Raw genomic sequence first — 20,642 nt, forward strand, 5'->3', positions numbered from 1 at the left:
GTGTCAGTAGTTGTAGTAGGAGAAAAACAGGTGGAGTGAGGGGTCCCGTTCTCATTCTAAAATCTTTGTCTTTTTTCAAAATTTTCAACCAGTCAACATCACAGCGTCTGATTGGTACTAAGTCGGAAACAAAGCCTCTGATTGGTCAGTGGATACAAAATGGACGGCTAGAAGTCCTCTAGGCCTAACAACAGTAGCCTTTTGCCGCTTGAAAAACGGGATAGAAATGATCTTAAAAGTCATTCCATGTTGGATTTATCATCATGGACATCTACAAAGTCTCCGAAAAGACATTGGCGTACCAGGCCGCACTACAAGTCTTTTGAATGGGCCACGGTCGCACGGAAGCCCCGCCTGGAACGGCGCAAGTGTTAGCATCTCGTCAAAACAAACCATTAGTTGATGATTAAAACTGTTATGAGGACTTTTATAACATGACACATTTCCTGTCGCATATGCCAGGTTCGAGCTCAGATTAACACTGACAATGGGACTACGCTCTCACAAATTCAGGTAACCAATAATCTACTCCTAAGTAGAGTTTCATTTCAAATTGTTGGCATTGCTTACTCCTCTAGACTCACAAATATTTCAATGCGACCTCTTTATTCATTTCAGAGGCTTCTTCCAGCTCTGTCCTCCTTCATTTACTTTCCCCCAGTCATCAGTTTATGGTCTATTTATTTTCTGTATACTTGCCCCATAAAAGACACATGATTCATTTTTTTGGTTTATATGCAGACGATATACTGTTTTATGTCACAGCGGACAATCATTCTGTTTTCATAGGCTGTAGGAGACTGCTCACAATTTCCAGTTTAATATTTTACTTTAACCTTTCTTGTGATGGAATGAAATCATATTTCCTTTAACAATTCTGAATGATTATATTTCTTTTAAAAGTTGTCCATGCTTTTATCTTATTTTTGGACTTTGTTTAATCGTGGCTTGGCTTTTAACTCATTTTGATACGAGAACAAATTGTACAGACTCAACTCCTGTCTTGATGTTCTAAAAACTGTTTTGCATTTTGGTTGACATCTTAGAAAATGCCGGGTCAAATTGCTCCTGTTGAAAAGTGCTTAGCTGATCCTAAAACTCATCTTATTAACAACTCAGACTGGAAAAATCTGTATCGGCTTTTAAACAATAGTATAGTCTAATAGTCTAGGTTGAAAGTTTAGTGTGATATGTACGTTGTTGCTCTTCCTCAAAGGGTGTCAACAGGGTGTGTTGAAGAGTCAGATACGACTCCCCCCACTTTGTTTTAATTATTCGGAGCAAGGATTTCCCTGAAGCCTGCCATCTCTCCTCATCACATAAGGCTGACAAGGCCTTGAATGCCACTAACACACATTTATCAGACATTGAAAAGATTTGTTGTCCAAAATCCCTCTCTTTTAAATGAGCATCCGGGTGCACTCACGATAATTTTTCCATTGTCGTTAATCAATCATGCACAAATTGGATCTGTGACTTGGGTGTATTGTGTTTTGTCTTGAGAGCTGCAGGAGCCTGTGTTGTTCTCCATCCCTTTCAAGCTCTTGACAGCTCACACACAAATACACAAAAACACACACACACATACACACACATACACATGCTCACATTTTTAGGGAGGTTAGTCTTTGTCAAATGACTGAGGATTTGAACGGGATTCGGAGATAAACATCATGACTGAAAGTGATGGGAAAGCATGACTCCGTTCGGAAATAACCGGAATGACTCAGTGAATAAATAAGTAAAGACCAGCGAGGGCTTTGTGTCAGATTAGCAGCGTGGTTTTTCTGTGCCACGCTGCTCCCGCAGAATTCCGGACTTTTTTTTTTCTGAAGTTCTGCCCGAGCCCTTACTGACATTTAACAAATGCAAGCGTCCGCGCGTGTGTGTGCGTGTGTGCGTGCGTGTGTGTGCGTGTGTGCGTGCGTGTGTGTGTAGGCCTGTATCCCAGATCATCCGTCTGCATTCCAGATAATTAGACTGGCCAACAGATGAGTCCCATTAGCCTTGATTACAGCATTCAGTAGTACAGAGGAGAAATGAAAGAAAAGAAGGAGAGCTAGAGAGAGAGGGAGAGAAGGAGAGAGAAGGAGAGAGGGATGTGTGCGTACTGTGTTGTTTAGGCATCATGCCTATTGTGTGTAGGCGTTTCCTGTGTGAAATCCATCTACATGGGGTATTATGTGTTCTAGCGGGGCCTTGGCACTGTTGGCCGGTTGGCTCGGTGTCACACCAGTCTCACCTAAGGCGCTCTGTGTTATGAGCACAACAACTGCAACGATGACCGCAAACCTGTGTTTCACCTCCCTTTGTCGTAGTGCACTCTTCAGTGGACGCTCTGACGTTTTGCCAGTCAGACAGTTTTGAAATCTTATATCCAGAATGGCTCACGGGCCCCGTGTGTCTCGGTCCTGTCCTGGAATCGGAGCCCGCGCTCGTGAGTCGTGCGCTCGCGTGGTCGCTCCGAAAAAATAAACGAGTGCATCCACAACAATAAAACGGCGTGACAGATGTAAAATCACAATCAGGCAAGAATGTTGTTTAGTCTATCCATGTGAATGGAATCTATCCATAGCATCTTTTTTTTTTTTTATTTCAAACCACACACAAGAAAATACATAGATTAATGTACATTTTGTTCTTCATTCAGCCGAGAAAATGTTTGCTTTATCCACCCAGAGGGTCTCTGTGTATGTCCACCTCCACCATTCTCCCCCCATCCATCTCTCTCTCTCTCTCTCTGTGCGTCTCTCTCTCTCGCTCCCTCCCTCCCTTCCTGACGGTTTCAGTGTCTCAGGATTGGCTGATTGATTCCAGCTCTGGATGTTTTGGCAGACAAGCAGCCTGCACACTGGTGTGCAGCAGGAACTGAACTCAGCTCTGACTCTGTGATGAATTACTGGCCTTTTAATACACACAGTGGAGACGGTGTGAGTTAAAAAAAAAAAAAAAACAGAGAGGGAGAAAGAGAGACGGTATGAGGAGAAACCATGTTAAAATTGCGATGAGAAAAAAACATGGACAGTAGAGATCAATTCAAAAAAGCAACAGAAAGAGGTCTGGGGGGGGCTGCGAACGTAAATTATTGGTTGAATTTGATAATAGTGTGTGACTAGAGAATGAGAGAAGTGTGTGTGTGTGTGTGTGTGTGTGTCCACATTATGGAGACAGGCCTCTCTTATTGCTTTAAATGAGTCATGTAGTGTGAAGACACAGGTCGTGTTGGAAGCCAGAGGGAGGAAAAAAAAACGTTCTGCCTGTCACAAAATTGAATTAAACATTGAAACATAGTCAGTCTCTCACTTAGTCAAGTGTGATGCCATTTTCTTTGAACAGTCGGGGCTCCTTTGCCACTTCACAGCTGCTGGAGAGCCACCGAATGGAAAACATCTTTTCTGCTTCTGAGTGGGTTTTTTTCTGCGAGTGTGCCATCATTTCAAAAGCCTCCAACTCCAATTTTAATGATCCTACGTTTGTGGTCAATTGACCATGGCATCAACCTGGTGTAGAGCCAGTTGTGAAATACTTGTTATTGCTTGGAAGTTGAAAGGATGTGAAAACAGATGTAAAATCTGTGCCCTTTTTGTATCATTGCATATTAAACAGAATTCTCTGGAGACATGCGACCCACTAATATTTACGGGAAAATATCCAGCTGTGGCCAGTATATACACCCAAACGTTCCGGAGGCTTTTAACAAGCAAGAGTACTGGCATTAATGCAAACGCAAATACCCCGATTACAAGAACTGTAGATGAGCAAGGCAGCAGCCCGACATATGGCTGGTGGGTACTGTTATAACTGAGAGAACATACAGTATAAAATCTTACGTACACCTTTGTGCTCTTTGCCCATACAAGAGCAAATGCACGTACATGAAGAGGCAGCGGCAGTCAAACGCCACGCCTACTGGAATGAACTGACCGGGGCATTAAATGATGAGGCATGTAGATATCACTGAGCCTGTAGTCATCATGAAGATGGAGAAAAGTGTATATCGCCGTGGCTAATGAAACCCCTGGGGATTTCAGGGTTTAGGGTTCATAAAGTATTTATGGTATGTTCATTAAGTATTGATTAAGCCGTTACAGAACGTTTAGACTGCCAGACAATCATTACGAAAGATTAGAACTTTGCTCGAGGAAGAGGAAGATGGAGGAAGGCAAGAGGACGAGTGGAATTGAAGACGAGGGCGGTGTGAAGAGGGGGAAAATGTGAGACAGAGGCAAGAAGGAAGGGAAATGAAGGATGAGAAGGGCGAGGAAGACATTCTCTTTAAATATTAATTGAGCATTCAGATAGCATTTTAGACAGCAAGGCTACCATTATAGGAGATTAGGTTTTAATCTGAGGAAGAGGGGGGGCGCATAGCAAGTAGGGGAAAGTGGAAAGGACACGAGGAGGGCGAGCATGAGAAAGGAGGAAGCTAAGGCTAGAGAGAAGGTGGGCAGGAGGAGGGGCAAAAAAAAAGAGGGAAGAATAGACGGATTAAAAGAGGAAATGAGCAGGATTAAGTGAAAGGCGAGCTGGAATGGCAGGAGGAAGGAGTCGACACATAATGAACAGAAAGTCGGATTTCCCTTATCATATACCGCTTCTTTGTGAGAGTGCTGTGCTAGTTGTTTTCAAAGCATCGCTCTGCCCTATGTGTCTTCACTCCATTTGTCCCCGTCTTTCCATCCGTCCCTTTTCAGTAGCCACTCGTCTCTGTTCGGGGTCGCGGGAGGTCGTGTCATTCTCTGATGTGAGGCGTTGCTATTCTAGATGCAAGTGCGACTGCAAAGAAATGTTCCATTCAAGTGTACCACCTCACCTCGTATCCATCCATCTGACGCGCAGACTATTTAACCATTGCTTTGCCCTCTCTTTAAAGTCCAGCCCTTCAGCAGGTGTTGTGGCCTTGCAAGTTAACCCGGGAGGTGGCACAATAAGGGGCACAGACCATAATGATGCAACAATGAGGTTTAATGGAGCTGAAAACACAGTCCGACTCGCTGGCAGGCTACACAGTCAGGGGGAGGCACAGTCGGTGTGAAGCTGTTTCCAGCTCATGACAGATGTTGGAGAGGGAGAGGGGGGGTGAGAGACGCAGAGAGACGAAGAGACAGGGGGAGAGAGAGAGAGAGAGGTGAGTCATTTGCAACATGCTGAGTGAGATCACGGAGAAATTACTTTGTGCAAATGGAAACTTTGAGCAAAGTCAAGCAGAGTTCATTCACATGTGGGTGCTCCAAAGCACTTAAGTTCATATCCCAGCAGTACTTGTGCAAATAAATGTGTTTCGCAGCCGACTGTGTCTGGAGATAGTGAATTTGAGGGTGGCGCGATTTCAATAACCCGCCACGATGCCCCCGTTGATTTTGTGCCCATCTCGCTCTTGATTTCCCTGGATTGAGACGATATAAAGCATACAAAGGGAAAAAAATGAGGGGTTTTCGGGCGGGCGGTGGATTAGACGACACAGACATGTATCACAATCAGCGCCTGGAGGAGTGGGGAAGAGGTTGTGGCGTCCCTCTTGTTCACACAAATCTGCATTCATTTCCCTTGTTCCATCAACCACAAGCCGTACGGAGAATGCGTGCAAGACACAAAGCGGCTGACCCACTTTTGGCTGAAATTGGACAAACCACAATGCGATTTTGTCCAAGACACATCGCCTCTTGGATTGAAATTAGATCGTTAACCACATTGACCACAGGAAGAGGAAATCTTCTGTTTCACCATTTAATAGGTTTATGACTCGCGAACAAAAGAAAGGGGGAACGTGATTCGGTAAGTGCTGCCTCAACCAGGGGCAAAACGTCTGCCACATAGAAGAGATGGAAAACCGACATGCCTTTTGTGTCCATGTGAGTCAAGTTATCGTTGATTATGACAAAGTCCACAGTCGCAGTGAGAGTGTGAGGCGCAGCCGTCGCCTCAGGTGTCCTCTGGAGCTAATTTGCAGCAGTTCAAGTTCTCAAGTGATTCCGCCACTGAATTCCTGAAACTTGTACATGCAAATGTGCCTTTATTAGATTCAGCATTGTTAACCGCAGACAGTGGTTCACTGCTGAATGTCAACACGGTTGCGAGAGCTGTGAAGTTCCCACAGCTTTCCAGCCATGCCAGTGTATTCCTTTTTTTCCACCCCTCTGTGTGTGCATGTGCGCGCGTGCGCGTGCGGATTTTCACCCATGGAGGGATTTTCACCAAGCTCGGTGGATTATTTGGGAGGGTATTTCCAAATGATTAACTTTTGGAGCTGATTGGTTTTCGAGATGATGCTGAAATGCTATCACAAAGGAAGCGTGTTAAGCCAGGGTCTGTCCGCCGTCCGCAGTGTTTTCCATTCACTACCCAGACTGCGGTGGCCCGCATAGTTTAGTTCGTCCCGCCACAGTTTCATGATGATCCGGACATTTTCAACACTTTTCATAATAATATCATAAGTGATCTCTGTTCTGCGCGATTGCTTCATTGTAGAGCTTTGTGCAGTGCTTTTTTTTCCCCTCCCCTCCCCACTTTCGCTTTTTTCTTTCTTTCTCTTCTTTCTCTCATTGATAAAGTTTAAAGTTATCGATAAACCACTTTTGCCGCGCGCATTCACGCGCCAACCAATGCATTTTGTAAGCGGGCATGTGCATCTGGTGTGCGTGTCTGCGTGCATGTTCACAGGGCATCATTACAATATAAAAAAAGTTAGCAATGGCTGATTGGGCAATATATACAATGTGTGCAGGGTATACTTTGCCCCGCCGATGCTTTTAATTTTTATCGTAACGCTTTCTCCCAGCAGCTGGATATATTATTGATATGGACCCGTGGGATATAGCTTTGCAGAGTGGGCGATTTCTAAATATATCTCAAGCTCAACTGAGGCATCAGCAGTTGGTGTTGAGAAAAATTAAGTTGCTGTTTTCCAAAGTTGCAGTCTGTTAAGTACGAAATTTCCTCTTTTTGGTTCCGTACAGTGTCTCTATGCTGAGCTAAGTTAAGGGACAATACTTTAAGGAGGGAAATTGATCCTAAAAAAAAAGATTGTTGCTTTGGAAGATAACCACTTATTTTAACTAAATCTTTGACCAAGACTGCTAAAGCCTCTTGTTAACTTAATATTGAAACACTGAATTTTGTCCTCCATCGTTTACCCTGAGATAACATTTGATAAACAGTTTGACAGGATCAAGGATTACAGCCGGCAAAAACCTTTGTCAGTGTCCACATGCACACAGACATGTAAAAGTTTTCCTTTATGAACATTTTAATAAGGTCTGTATTGAAATCCGGGCAAACTATAATTTGCAAATGTTTGCGAAAAGTACAGGTTGTTGAGCAACGTAACTCTTTATAAAAGATGACTCTAAGATCAATGACAGATTCCACAGCTGGTAGATATGACCCCTCACATTTCATATTGCTGTTTTCATCTGCCACTGCTTGCATAAACGCACTCCCACACACACACACACACACACACACACCAATACACAAGCATGCACGCAAATGTAAAAGAAAACCTCCAAAGCCAGTTGCCCTGTGTGGGAAGATAACCGTGCCACTCTGTGTATTGGACACTCTGCCAAAGGAAAATCCCTGCTGACGAAGATAGATATTCAGGAGGTAAATATTTCAGACTCCTTCACTGAAGCTGTGGCGCTTACCCTGAGTCACAGACTGCATAGATGACTTTGGTCACAGTCAGCCAGACTTGGAACTCCCACTCCTGAAATCAAACAGCTCTCGGTGCATGCAAAGGAAAAATCCTCCACGGATAAAGGAATATTTACGTTTCAAAATGAGCCACGCAGGGCAGATTTTTTTGGTCTCTCACACACACACACACACACGCACGCACGCACGCACGCACACGCGCACACACACACACACTACGGAAAAAATTGTATGAATATCCCATTCCAGCGCTGCACATTTTTCTTGGTCAGTATACATTATTACTTATGTTTCTGGGGTCTGGAAATGTGGGCATGAGACGAGAGGAGTGTAAAAGATGTGACTGATTTTTAATATGAAGAGGAGTCTGATAAGATGTCGCATACAATGTTTCAGAGTTGCGATGAAATGTATTGTGTTGTATGCACGTACACCACAATGGTAGCACATTTATAATGAATTTTTAAAAAAAGCATCAGTGCTGCATATACAACAGAGACACATCCGCAAAGGCTTACACTCATGAAACATTGCAGAATCATATATAGCATCAACACTGTGGGGGTCTAGATATTTTTTTCATGAAATATAAAGTAAAGGCTTCTTTTTCTGTCAATAGTGAGTTAGATAGATCACCCTTTATCACAACCTCTCCTGCATCCATCCCTCTGCCACACAGAACGAGTTCTTTCAGCAGAGCAAGTGTTGTGAGACCCAATACCAGTGATTGTTTTCAAGGGGACGCGTCCGGCAGGAATTGAAACTTATATTTGTGCAGGAGACAGGAAGCAATGTTGACGCCTTGTTCCACTCTGTTTCCACAGCAACAGGAGCAGGACCCCACCAACCTCTACATCTCCAACCTGCCGGTGTCCATGGACGAGCAAGAGCTGGAGAACATGCTGAAGCCCTTTGGCCACGTCATTTCCACGAGGATACTGAGGGACGCCAATGGCATGAGCAGAGGAGTCGGCTTCGCCAGGTACCCACCACAGAGGCACACACACGCGATACACACATGATTCCTGTCGTGACATTTCACGAAGTTAATCACCTCTAAATGGTAAGGTTTTCGCTGGACGTACATACTTCACAATTACTAAATAGATGAAATAGTACTGATTCATTATTATCACACTATGGTCCAAATTCATATTTTAGACAATGTTACAGCTAGTTGACTCCTGTGTCTGTGTGTGTGTGTGTGTGTGTGTGTGGGGGGGTCTTCTCAGTTACTCCATGGAGTGTGCCAGTGATTAGAATGCAGTCAGAGCTTCATTCAGGGTCACTGGCTGTGTGAAGCAAACCCAAGACACAGACAATCATGAATGCTCACATACTACTTACACACACATACACAATCTCTCTCTTTCCTGTCACCGTTTTTTTCTTCCTTTCACACGCACGCACGCCCGACACACACACACACACACACACACACACTGGCTTTTGCTTGCCAAGCAGGCAATTAGTCATTGAGCTGTGATTGGGTGAGCAGAGCTGAATAGGGGCAGACAAAGAGGACATGACACACAACAGATCAGACTGAATGGAGCTTTTAAACCGGGACAAAGGAGAGGAAACCCCATAGAAAACACACACACACACTCACACACACACTCACGCTCAAGCATAGATAGACAAGCATGCAGGCATGTATTTAATGTATAGGCTGCAATGATGGACAAGTCTTTATGCTTTTTTTTTTCTTTTGGCACATTGAATTGTAACATTAAGAGCTGATTGTCCTCACGAAGCATTTCTTTCTTTTACCGTCTCTCTGTCTCTCTCAGGATGGAGTCGACAGAGAAGTGTGATGTGGTGATCCAAAATTTCAATGGAAAATTCTTGAAAACCCCTCCAGGCATGACAGGTAGGTGTCGATCACCGAGACAATTGCCTTGTGTTTTCTGATTCAGTGTTTTTCTACAGCGAGAGCTCAGCGTTTCTCTGTAGGTGAGAGTCGTATCTCATGTAGACGTAGCACTGTGCTTCATCGTTCACTCAAACCTCCCTCAGAAACACACCAGAAGTTGCTCACCTCAAATGTCACATTATTTGAACTTGAACTCAATTTGCCGCCGACCTGTAGAGCACTTCAGTACGTTCAGAGGTTTTTTTTTAGGTTTAGATTTTTAAAAAGAAAAAGTAGTGGATGCTTTCTTTTGTGTCTTGCGTGTGGAGAACAGAGCAGTCTTCATGTGAAGCATCACCTCTGTACGCACAGCACACCGTAATGTTCTCACCATTAATGCGTCGGTAATTAGGTACGATATTCAGCATTATGAATTTATTTTCATGCTTTGTGTAAGTGTTTTTTTTTTAAATCATTAACAATATCTCTGTTTCAAAGGATTTTCATGGACGCTGTGGTAAAATAAAACGGGCTTGGTTTCAGACAAAATGACAGATGTGTACTGAGTGACATCAAATCAAATATTTCTGGCTTAGACCACCTTGAAATGATTAAGTGCGAAAATCCTAGTGATTAATACAGACACAAGACACATGTACATACACAGCCAGGCGGTCTGTCTCTGATTGTCCACCAAAGTAAACAGCAAAGACTCATTGCCTTTTGACACGCAGTGGAAGAGAGAAGAGAACAGTGTGGAGCGCAGGGAGGTGAAGAAAGAACGAGAGAGGAGGAGGAGGAGGAGGACGAGGGGTGCGTGGGTGTAGAAGAGAATGACACACTGTATCGAGAGGGAGACCAAAACTGAGTGAGACAACCGAGTGAGGACAAGGTGGAAAAGAGGTGGAAAGAAAGCTGAGGTGGGCAGAGGCAAACTAAAAGTGACAGGATGAGGGAGAAGACATGGAGATGGAGAAGGATCAGATACAGACAGAGAGAGAGAGAAGAGAGAGAGAGAGATCCCACTGAAGAACATAGAAATCAAGCACAGACAGAGAGAGCTGGGCCCTGGCAGTTTGATTTGTGAGGTACAGCATGGTGGGCGACTCAGTTTGTCACCAAGGACAAACCTGCGCGGACACACACACACACACACACACACACACACACACACACACACACACACAGACAGACGCACAGCTGACTTCTATATACATTTATATATATATATGCTATTCTACTATCTACCTTCTAACTGTGAGGTATAGCTGTGTAATTTTGTAGCAAGTGAATGATGCATCATCGGAGCTATTGCTGCATGCTTCTGTGTGTGTGTGTGGGTGTGTGTGTGTGTGTGTGTGTGTGTGTGTGTGTGTGTGTGTGTGTGTGTGTGTGTGTGTGTGTGTGTGTGTGTGTGTGTGTGTGTTATTATGTTAATAAATTATAACCTTTTATTTACTTTTGCACACGTGACAGAGCAGGATAAATGTTAAAAGCTACCAATGCCTGGTGAGCACCCCTACCCGATCATTCTGCTCGTGTTCCCCACTTTCGTCGTAACATCGGATCAAATGGATGTGCGTAATGTAAAAGGTGTCACTCGTAGTGTTGATACCGCAGAGAATTATCACCGTATCAGCGCGACTGAGCTTTTAGCAAATTTTTGGGGGGGTCCAGCAAACCCACTGTTCTCTAAAAACCCACCACACGCAACCTGCCCACAAACTAACATCAGACGTTGTTGACTGAGTGGAGCATTTCACAGTGAGTGAATATTGGACTTTTGCCAGGTGACTGAGAAACAAGAGTCCAAATCAAAAGGTAATGTTGCTATGTACCTGCTGAATTTCTAAGCATCCATCCATCGTCTACCGCTTTATCCATTTAAGGTTCGCGGGGCGGCTGGAGCCAATCCCAGCTAACATTGGGTGAGAGGCGGGGTTCACCCTGGACAGGCCGCCAGCCCTATCAGCAGGGCCACATACAATTTAAAGTCTCCAATTAACCTGACCCCATTCTGCATGTCTTTGGACTGTGGGAGGAAGCCGGAGAACCCGGAGAGAACCCACTCATACACGGGGAGAACGTGCAAACTCCACACAGAAAGGTCCTGGTTGAACCAGGATTCGAATGAGAACCAGAACCTTCCTGCTGTGAGGCGAAAGTGCTAACCACTACGCCACCTTGCAGCCCATTCCTAAGCATCTGTTTGCTAAATATGTTGTGTTTGCAGCATGTGTCGCAAAAAATGAATTGATATACAGGTTTAAACGTAGAGTCACACACTAACTTTTTTCGCTCACACTCTCTGCAACCGCCAAGTCGCTGACCTCTATATTGAAGGACATGCATGACTTTTCTTTGCCGGGGTTTTCCATTTTCTCCTTTCTCCCTTGTTCATGTGTGTACAGGAGCGAGTGAAGTACTGGAGAGTATGTTGACCTCTTAAATTGCTCTGAGCTCACCAACCAATGAAATAGGTAGAATCTGACCAAGCCAGAACCCTCGGTGCACTGATCCACAACACACACACACACACACACACACACTTTTCTGAGCGATCTGAAGTGAAAATCTGTCTCTAAAGCCAGACCCTGCTGATTTATGTCACTGGTCTTCTGTGTCGCTGACACTCTGTGGCATTTCAAAAAAGCTCAGGCAGTGACAGGCCTGTGAGCTTTGTTTTGTTCTAGGTCTCTTTATGTCCCAAATTTCTTCCCGGACATCCGATCACCCCGGTTGTAATTCTGTCCTTGCTGTGCTCGCCGCTCGATAATATTGTGCTGACCTGCTGTGAGGGAGGGACTCGGCTCCGGTGGGAGGCCGTCTCCATCCAACCGTAAAGAGCACATATCTTCTACAGCTTCATCATGACCATGTCACTTCATGTCATCGCATGATATATTAAACCTCCCAGATCTATGGGCACCTTCACAGCTGTACTTTGGTTCATTTGGTCGAGGCCCAATGGGGTGAAGTGATGCACCACTGTGTCTTTCAGTTCTGGTCCAATTTGTGTTCACACGGATTTAAAGCAAACCGGCTGTAAAAATACACGTATAGGAACTTACAGTTTACCTGGTCATTGAACATCTCGGGTGCTCAATGATCTTTGTACCATAATATTAAGGGAGGATATGCTCATAATTGTTACCTCACATCTGATATTGGAAAACCCTGTGGTTCCATAAAATATTCCACACTGGTGACTAGTAACCAGTGTGTGGTTAGTTGGATTGACAACTTTCACACTAGCCCACAAAAAAATCTCACTAAATGGGCAAAAAAAAAGAAAGACTTTCATTGAATTGGACCGGGCTGCACGGCAAGAAGGTTCTGGGTTCGAATCCCGGTTCAAACCAATCAGGGCCTTTCTGTGTGGAGTTTGCATGTTCTCCCCGTGGGTTCTCCGGCTTCCCCCTACAGTCAAAAGACATGCAGAATGGGGTTAGGGAAAATTGGAGACTCTAAATTGACCGTAGGTGTGAATGTGAGAGTGAATGGTTGTCCGTCTCTGTATGTGGCCCTGTGATAGGCTGGCGACCTGTCCAGGGTGAACCCCGCCTCTCGCCCAATGTCAGCTGGGATTGGCTCTCCCACACCCAGTTGGCAGGCTTCCTCTGTATTTCCATCCCGCTTTTCCTTTTTTGTCCAACATTTGTCTCTCTCCATTTCTCTCACTGTGTAATGAAGTGTTGTAGCTTTGATATTTGTCTTTGTCCTGCCCTACCCTAATGGGAAAACAAATGGAGGACGAGAAGTCCAGATCTTAGAGACGATGCCTCTCTCAGTAATAATCTGGAGTTTTTTTTGTTTTAAATATGGGCAGGGTATGATCATGAGGCATTAAGCCCCCATTCATTGCCTCCATTCAAGGGGTTCAATATTTTTCATAAATGGGAAATGAATTTTACTGATGTTCCCTGATAATGTAGGGGAAAAAATGGAGCAAGGCGGCACTGTGAAAAATATTGGGTAATTATGTGGCGGCACACTGCACCGTCAGTCTTGTTGTCAGCTCACATATGTTATTCGGATTCACTTATTCAACACTGAAATACAGCTGTGGGTGTTAAAATGCAATGCTTTTGAAGAATTAAACCAAATCAGATCAATGCTGTGGAGCTGTGGAGCTCGCAAAGACATTAAAGTGCGATCTTCACGTCACTTGGGGAATATATTTCCTCGATGAATGTGTCCTCGAGTTTCCCAATTCCTTTTGTGCTGCTTCAGGTTTATGATGAGACAATTTTGTTAATAAAGTAGTAATATAATCCCCCCCAAGGATGCTATATGGGAAATGGTTTGGATAGTCATTGTAAAGAACCGCCACATGATAGGAAGATTGAATTTTTTTTAAAAATTTATTCTAAAGCTCAGTTCTCTCTGTGTCAGCTTACAGTCCGCACTGTTGTGTTTATTACATATTACATATTAATGATATAAAAGCGCTACCGGCTATTCAAATAAACATTTTCTAATACAGATTTTTTTTTACATTTGGTGGCAAATAGTTGTCTTCCTCTCATGTGTGATGCTTGAACTTGAAGAACGTAACCCTGCAGGGCCTTGAGCCCTTTGATGTCGGGCGTCCCAAACAAAAAGCATAAATTAAATAAAATAAAAAAGAAAGGAGGGTGGAATCATAACAAGCCCAGCTGAGGGATTCCTCTTCCCGTCACATTTGGGGATTGGATCTGATTTTTTTAACGGAATGCCTTCCCATGTCGCTTGCTAATGGATTGGATTTTATTTTATCCAGAACCTTTTTTACCCACTTGAAGAAGTGGGTCCCACTCATATTATACCCCCCCCCCCCCTCCTTTTCTCACAATGGAAAATAAAACCATATGTAAAGGGTCCTAACCCACACACCAGTGTCTGGCTTGGAAGCGCTGAAGATCAACAGTTTATTGTTGGTGCTCCGCAATTAACTCGGCGCATTCGACAGCAGTGTGTGTCCTCCTCCTCTGCGTTTTCTCTTTACCTCTTGTGTGTCTTTTCCCGTGCCCCTCTCAGCAGAAGCGAGATGGATATGTTTATTTTCCCTGCTGGAGTTTTAACAGCTTCTGTGCCGCCCCACTGTGGTTTGCACTATCCCACAGCTCCGATGAGTGGTAACAGTGTGTGTTGCCGTGCCTGACAGTTAAACATAAAAACCCCACCGGTCAAAACCTCCGCTTCAAATCAGTAAATCACGAGTTCCTTTTCATACACACACATTCAGACACACCAATCTCTGACATTTTTGTTGGCATATTTTGTGGTCCACGTCATTTTTATGTCTTATTTCCATCACCTGTCTCTGTAGCAGGAAGATGTCCCAATTTTGTGGGGGGGGGGGGTCTTGTCTTTCAGGATTTGAGTTCACACATTTTTCTAGGGGATGAATTTCAGGAGCACCTCGTACAGCGAAGCAGGAACGAGACATCCTCATTCCGTTTGAAGCGCCGAAAAGGGATTCGCTGAAGTTTGCTGTCATATTTGATGAGTGAATTATTATCACAAAATATTCAAATAGACTTAGAACACCTTCACCCCCCCCCCCCCCCCCCCCCCCCGAGGTTTGTTAAACATGAAAGCTGTATCCTATCCATTTCATAACTACCACAAATATGGATCTAATCACTGCAGACTATGTTCACTTGAAAACCGCTTGTTGCTCAGTGAGTCAACGACAGATTCCTTAAATTCTTCCCACTTATATAATTTTAAAAAATTGGGTATAACAGCGGGAGTGCAGTCAATGGTTGGCAGCTTTGTCTCTTCTCACTGTGAGTATCCTCACTACTTATTGTCAAATTCCACCTAATGTGAGCGACTAAGGAGCCGTTTTCACGGTGCGGTAAAATTCCTGTGCAATCTAAGGAACGGTGGTTCAGATTTGTCACGTATGTATGAGACCCCGCTCCCGTCAGGACACTGGGCGGGGGGAAAAACAGCAACCTGGAGAATTGTTGTCGCAAAGATCAATTTATGTGGGACTTTAGCAATTGTCAGCAATAATTGTCCTCATTCGATTTGGATTGAATTTCAGTCCTTCATCTCATGTCCTGTTTACGAAAAATCTACGTCTTTCTGAACCCTCTAGATATTCATATAGCTGGTTCGGACAATTTTAATTAACTTGACGTGCCCGAAGGTAACCCCATGGTAACCCCACTTCAGGTGGCAGACACAGCTGTACCCAAATCCATCATGAATCCATCACTTTGTGTTGCAAGAGACGCTGGAGCGGGAACAGCAGGGGTCAAAGTGACAATTAAAAATGTTCTTCCTTTTAAAGGCCTCTTGTGACTTGCAACAGATTGCGGTAATGCAGCTAAATAATTAATTTGATGCGCCATTTTGAGCAGTTTTCCTACGGGGAATCTTGTCGGCGGATGTTTTATGGCTGTTGTTTCTTCCTAATTGTTTGGCGACTAAGTTCACCTCTTAATAATAAATAACATTCATTATTGTCAATTTCCTCGTCAGTATTTGTGGCCTATCACTGTGGTTATGAATGAATATAAAGTGAACTGCAGGGTGTATAACAGGATTTTTTTTTTTTTCCACACTCAGAGAAATACATAGTATCACAATTCTGCACCTGAAGTAAAGTTGAGTTACAGCAGTTAAATTACTCAGTCAGTTTTTACATTTAAGCTAGATTATGCTTTGGAATAGATTATTGTAGGTATGTTTTTGGCTGTCACAATACTGCTGTAGTGATTTAAAAAAAATGTCACTTAGCAGTACTCCAGTGTGTGGTACTGCAGTCCTGGTAAGTGCAAGTTTTTTGTTTTTTTTAAATCATTTTGGGTCTCACAATACCTTTTACTCTTTGGCTGTAAAAGACAGATGAGCAATTTCCAAAAACAATGGCTCTGTTGAACAGATAAATTGCCTAAGTGGCATAACTTAATAGACAAACTAACCTTAAAGTTCTGCTGATTAAGGTTTTCTCATTATCCAATACTGATTAGCTAATAGCCATTTGTTTTTACCATTTGTGCCAGAATTTAGCAATATTGTCTTAATTATGTGAGAAATGGCAGATACCCTCCCCCGCTTCCTCTCAAGGCGAAAATTAACAACAACAACACCAAAGAAGTACTTCCCCGAGACACTATTGGCCATGGAACTCAAACACAGCTATTCACACGCACGCGTGCCATGACAGTATGATCTGCCATCAATATCCCATTTAAATAATAACAGGTATATGAGAATACAGCAAGCAACATTGTGCAAACATTTGAATTATTAATAGAAAAGACAAACCCAACTTTCTCCCATACACTGAATAGGCCTGTCCAAATATCGGTTCTGCAGCAGTCTCTGAAAACACTAAACTCCAGCTCCAGATTCACCAAGGCAACCGAACCATTATAACAATATTGATGTATGTGTGCGTAGGCGTGTTTGTGCATGTAAACACCGGCCCATTGCTCTGGCCCACTGTTTAATGTCTGGAGCCATTTCACCAACTCAGACATAAAAAACGCTTCCTGCAACAACGTTGTGTATGTGGATTTTTATGTGTGTGTGTGTGTGTGTGCGTGTGTGTGTGTGTACGTGGATGTATGCTCCTATTGGGAATTATGAGAAGTGAAAGAAGCCCAGTGTCCCTCCCGCTGCTGTTGTATGTCACTTTTAACAAGCACAGTTCCTCCGCAGACATTTCCCTCTGAAATCATGTCGCCTGCTTTGCTTACTGGATGTTAATGTGAATGAAGGAAAAGCACGCTGACATTTTCTCCCCATTTATTCCAGAGCCATCAATCATATCAAGGGCCATTTTTCTGCATTACTTTTATTTTTTGATGTCCTTCGTTGGTTTGCCTGCATGCATCACTAATTCTAACAAAGACCAAAAGCCCCTTGTCTTTCGTCTCAAGGCCGCAATCACAGACTTTTTTGAGCTGTCTTATGTGATAAGCCAGGTGAGTAAGAATAACAAATGACAATTTGAAACAGAGTAATCATTTTCATTCAGATACCAAGAATAAACAATTGCTTCAGATCAGCAATATAGCTCCTTGTGTCTTTGTGTGGTGCTCTAGAGGCGATGCAGAGAAGAAAGTGTCCTCCTGACTTGACAAGTTGTCACCCATCCACCGTTTGTCTTTCTCTTTTCGTCACACCGGTAAAACGAAAACGGCAGTGGGATACAGAGGCTGCCTTCAAGTCTGTCTCAAGAGTGTGTATCTGACGCAGCAATCATTTGTCACACAAATACACACACACACACACACACACACATCAATGAGCATTTAACGCAACACCCATAAACCTGACCGTTAAATCCTGCACACCTCATTCTCAAATGTGTCTTTTATCATAATCTGATCCTCATCCCGTTCTAAATCAAAATTAGAATTCACAGCGGTTTCATATGAATAATATTTACTTTTTCGTTTCTTTGTCGCCCATTAATACCACATTTTGATTCAGCCCTAACGTCAACTGATAAGAGTTTGCATTCGCATTAAAGTGACCACTTATCACCAGAGGTTTTGCCAATTTTAGTAATAACTAAATAAGGCCCGGGAACCTTACCAATGTTTCAACCTGCCTCTGTCAGACGCATAGACAGTGACGGCCAAACGAGAAACTCTGTTTCTTCGGCGGATTTCGTATTTGCGGTCACCGGCGTGTTTCGCCCTTACCGCTGATGCCAAGCAATGGAGCTGCAGTCTCCCACCGTTCGAGAGTTCGTCACCGGCACGCAATGAATCTTGGGATATAGGTTGGGCCCTGAAAGGGTCCGCCCGTGGGATCATTCCTTGCTTGGGAATGGAAGGACGCCTTTGTCGCTAGCGCAATCAAACTTCAAATTTTGTGACCCCTGAATTGGCACACCATTTAGTTCTCCTGACCTTATACCCTGCTCTGGGGGGGGGGGTAATCCTGTCCAATGGAACAGGAACTGTTTTGGTGGAGTTTGCTCTCTGAAAAAGAAAATGAACCAACTTAAGGGAATTACCTCAATTGGTAACACACAAAGGAAATTACCTTTTTTCAAATTAGGGTTTTCAATTGATTTTACTTCTTAACTTGTTCACTGTAAGTTGAACAAAGCTAATTCATTTGTGGGTTACACATTGAAGTATTTCTTTTTTTTAAAGCTTGTATACAACTCTTTTCTGTGCAGTGCTGATTAATCCAAGCCTTATGGCTGCTGCTTGTTTTCTGTACAGAAAGTGAAATTGAAAAACAAAACTATAAAAACACTTGATTTGACACTACTTGGATACATTCTCCTTTTCCGTCCCTGCATGTCTCTTCAGCATCCATTCATTAGTCCGCGCAAAGGTCAGAGTCGGGCAACGGAGAAACGCAATGACTTGGCATTTCTCCTTGTGTATTTTAAACAGCGTCAACTCAAATTTGTTTTTTCAGACCCATTTGACTTATTTCCACTACTTCTGGGATGCGGTGGAAACGCAAACAGGATATGCATTAAAACATTTTAGTAACTGAATTTTGGTCCTGTGGCTCAACTCATAATAATTCGTAATTCCAAAAGAATCAAGGTGTGAGAGAGATTCAAACTCAATAAACAGGGACGACATATTTTTAAATATATTGTTCTTATCCTCTTTCATAAACCCTTTCAAGTGACCCATGTTTCTTTCATGACACTGCCTTCTCTCTGGTTTTGTTTTCTGTCCTCACTCACGGTGAAGCGTACTTGTACACATCGCGCATACACCTACGCAACCGATTTTTTGCCAGATGTATATGAATGCATGGAGGAGAGCGGGTAGAAGAGGGAGAGAAGAGGGGGAGTGATTGAGAAGGATGAGTGGCAGTGGCAAAGGATGATAACAGGGCCCCTGAAGCCGTGTGACCTGTCATTCAGATAGAAATGAAGGTAAAACTGTGTAATGACAAAGTACTCCCGGATGGAGCATAATCACATGGCACCGTGAGCATGCGTCTTCTTATACCTTTGGAGTACCATCTAGGCCGCAGGCAATCCAAATAACTCTCGTCTCAACCTTCAGCTCTGAATGCGTCTCTCCGCCGAGAACTCCTCTTCTCATTTTTCACTTTACAGAGATGAAGAAACATGTTTTTTCCTGAAGCGGGCGAGGTAATTGCACAGTATATTTTCAAAATTCACATAGGGTGTGAATCAGCAGCAGCACGATGAGCTCGCTCTTGCCAGTTCGTGGAATTCAATGTCATCTGCAGTGATTTTATTTCTACTCTGATGAGACTCCACCATTTGACTTTCTCTGCACTTTGAAATCATTGCCCAGGAGGAGCACAGGAGTGTCTGCTACAGATGCAGTCGGTGACTCAGCCATGCCATATTGGATGTAACAAGTGAGAGGAAATGCATGAAAGTAGGTGGCATATTCAATTTGGGGGCCCCGAGTTGTCCTGAGAACGTAAGCGGAAGACTTGTATGTGTGAAGGTGTTGCAGTTACAGTTTGGGGATTCATCATTCCCGCAGCTTAAAGAGCATTTAAATGCCTTTTGTATTTGAACATACTGTTGTGGTCATTTGCAGCGCTTCATTGGCCTCAGTGCATCTTCAGCCTGTGGGAAATCCTTCTCTTTCTACTATTACAAATAACTATCATTTTATGGTGTGACAATTCCGTGGTTAAGGATTGTTGTGGATAAAATTTGTACTTTGTTAAGGTTAGAAAAACATTGGGGCTTTGGTTGAAATGACTACTTCGCTGGAGTTGAGGACCTTCGTCATCATGATTTCAACGATAAACATTTAGCTAAGGTTAAGGAATGATCGTGGTAAAGTGACGGTTGGTTGGAAATAAGAAACAAACAATTTATCGACCCATGCCTCTTCCGTGGGAAGATGTTGTCGCACCATAACAGAATCACCAGGCTTCCTTCTTTGCTCAGGTCATTATTACAATGGCTGATGGATGGAAATGGTACTTGTGTATTGTGTGTATTGTATGTTAATGCACTGTAAAGTGATGCACTTGCTGAAATGACAAGTCTCCTAATTATATGCATCAGGTACATTAATGCACTATATCTTTTGCATGCCATACAGATATTTATATATGTACATGTTGTGATTGTATAACACATCTCAGGCAGTGGTTACTGTTGTGGAAAACATTTTTTTTACCAGAGGGCAGTGATTAGACAGTTATTTCT

General features: G+C 43.4%; 1 protein-coding gene across 9 annotated transcripts in view; it reads left to right on the top strand.

The window, feature by feature from the left end:
* The window catches only part of LOC118313562 (RNA-binding motif, single-stranded-interacting protein 3), a 144,028-nt gene that overhangs the window by 102,985 nt on the left and 20,401 nt on the right, over positions 1-20,642 (top strand). For all 9 annotated transcript variants that reach the window (XM_047336130.1, XM_035639405.2, XM_047327164.1 and 6 more), the window contains 2 exons: positions 8,481-8,638; positions 9,450-9,529. In XM_047336130.1, the coding sequence (XP_047192086.1) occupies positions 8,481-8,638; positions 9,450-9,529 (238 nt within the window). The remainder of the gene's footprint in view (positions 1-8,480; positions 8,639-9,449; positions 9,530-20,642) is intronic.

Source organism: Scophthalmus maximus, chromosome 1, assembly GCF_022379125.1.
Source record: "Scophthalmus maximus strain ysfricsl-2021 chromosome 1, ASM2237912v1, whole genome shotgun sequence".
Lineage (NCBI taxonomy): Eukaryota > Metazoa > Chordata > Actinopteri > Pleuronectiformes > Scophthalmidae > Scophthalmus > Scophthalmus maximus.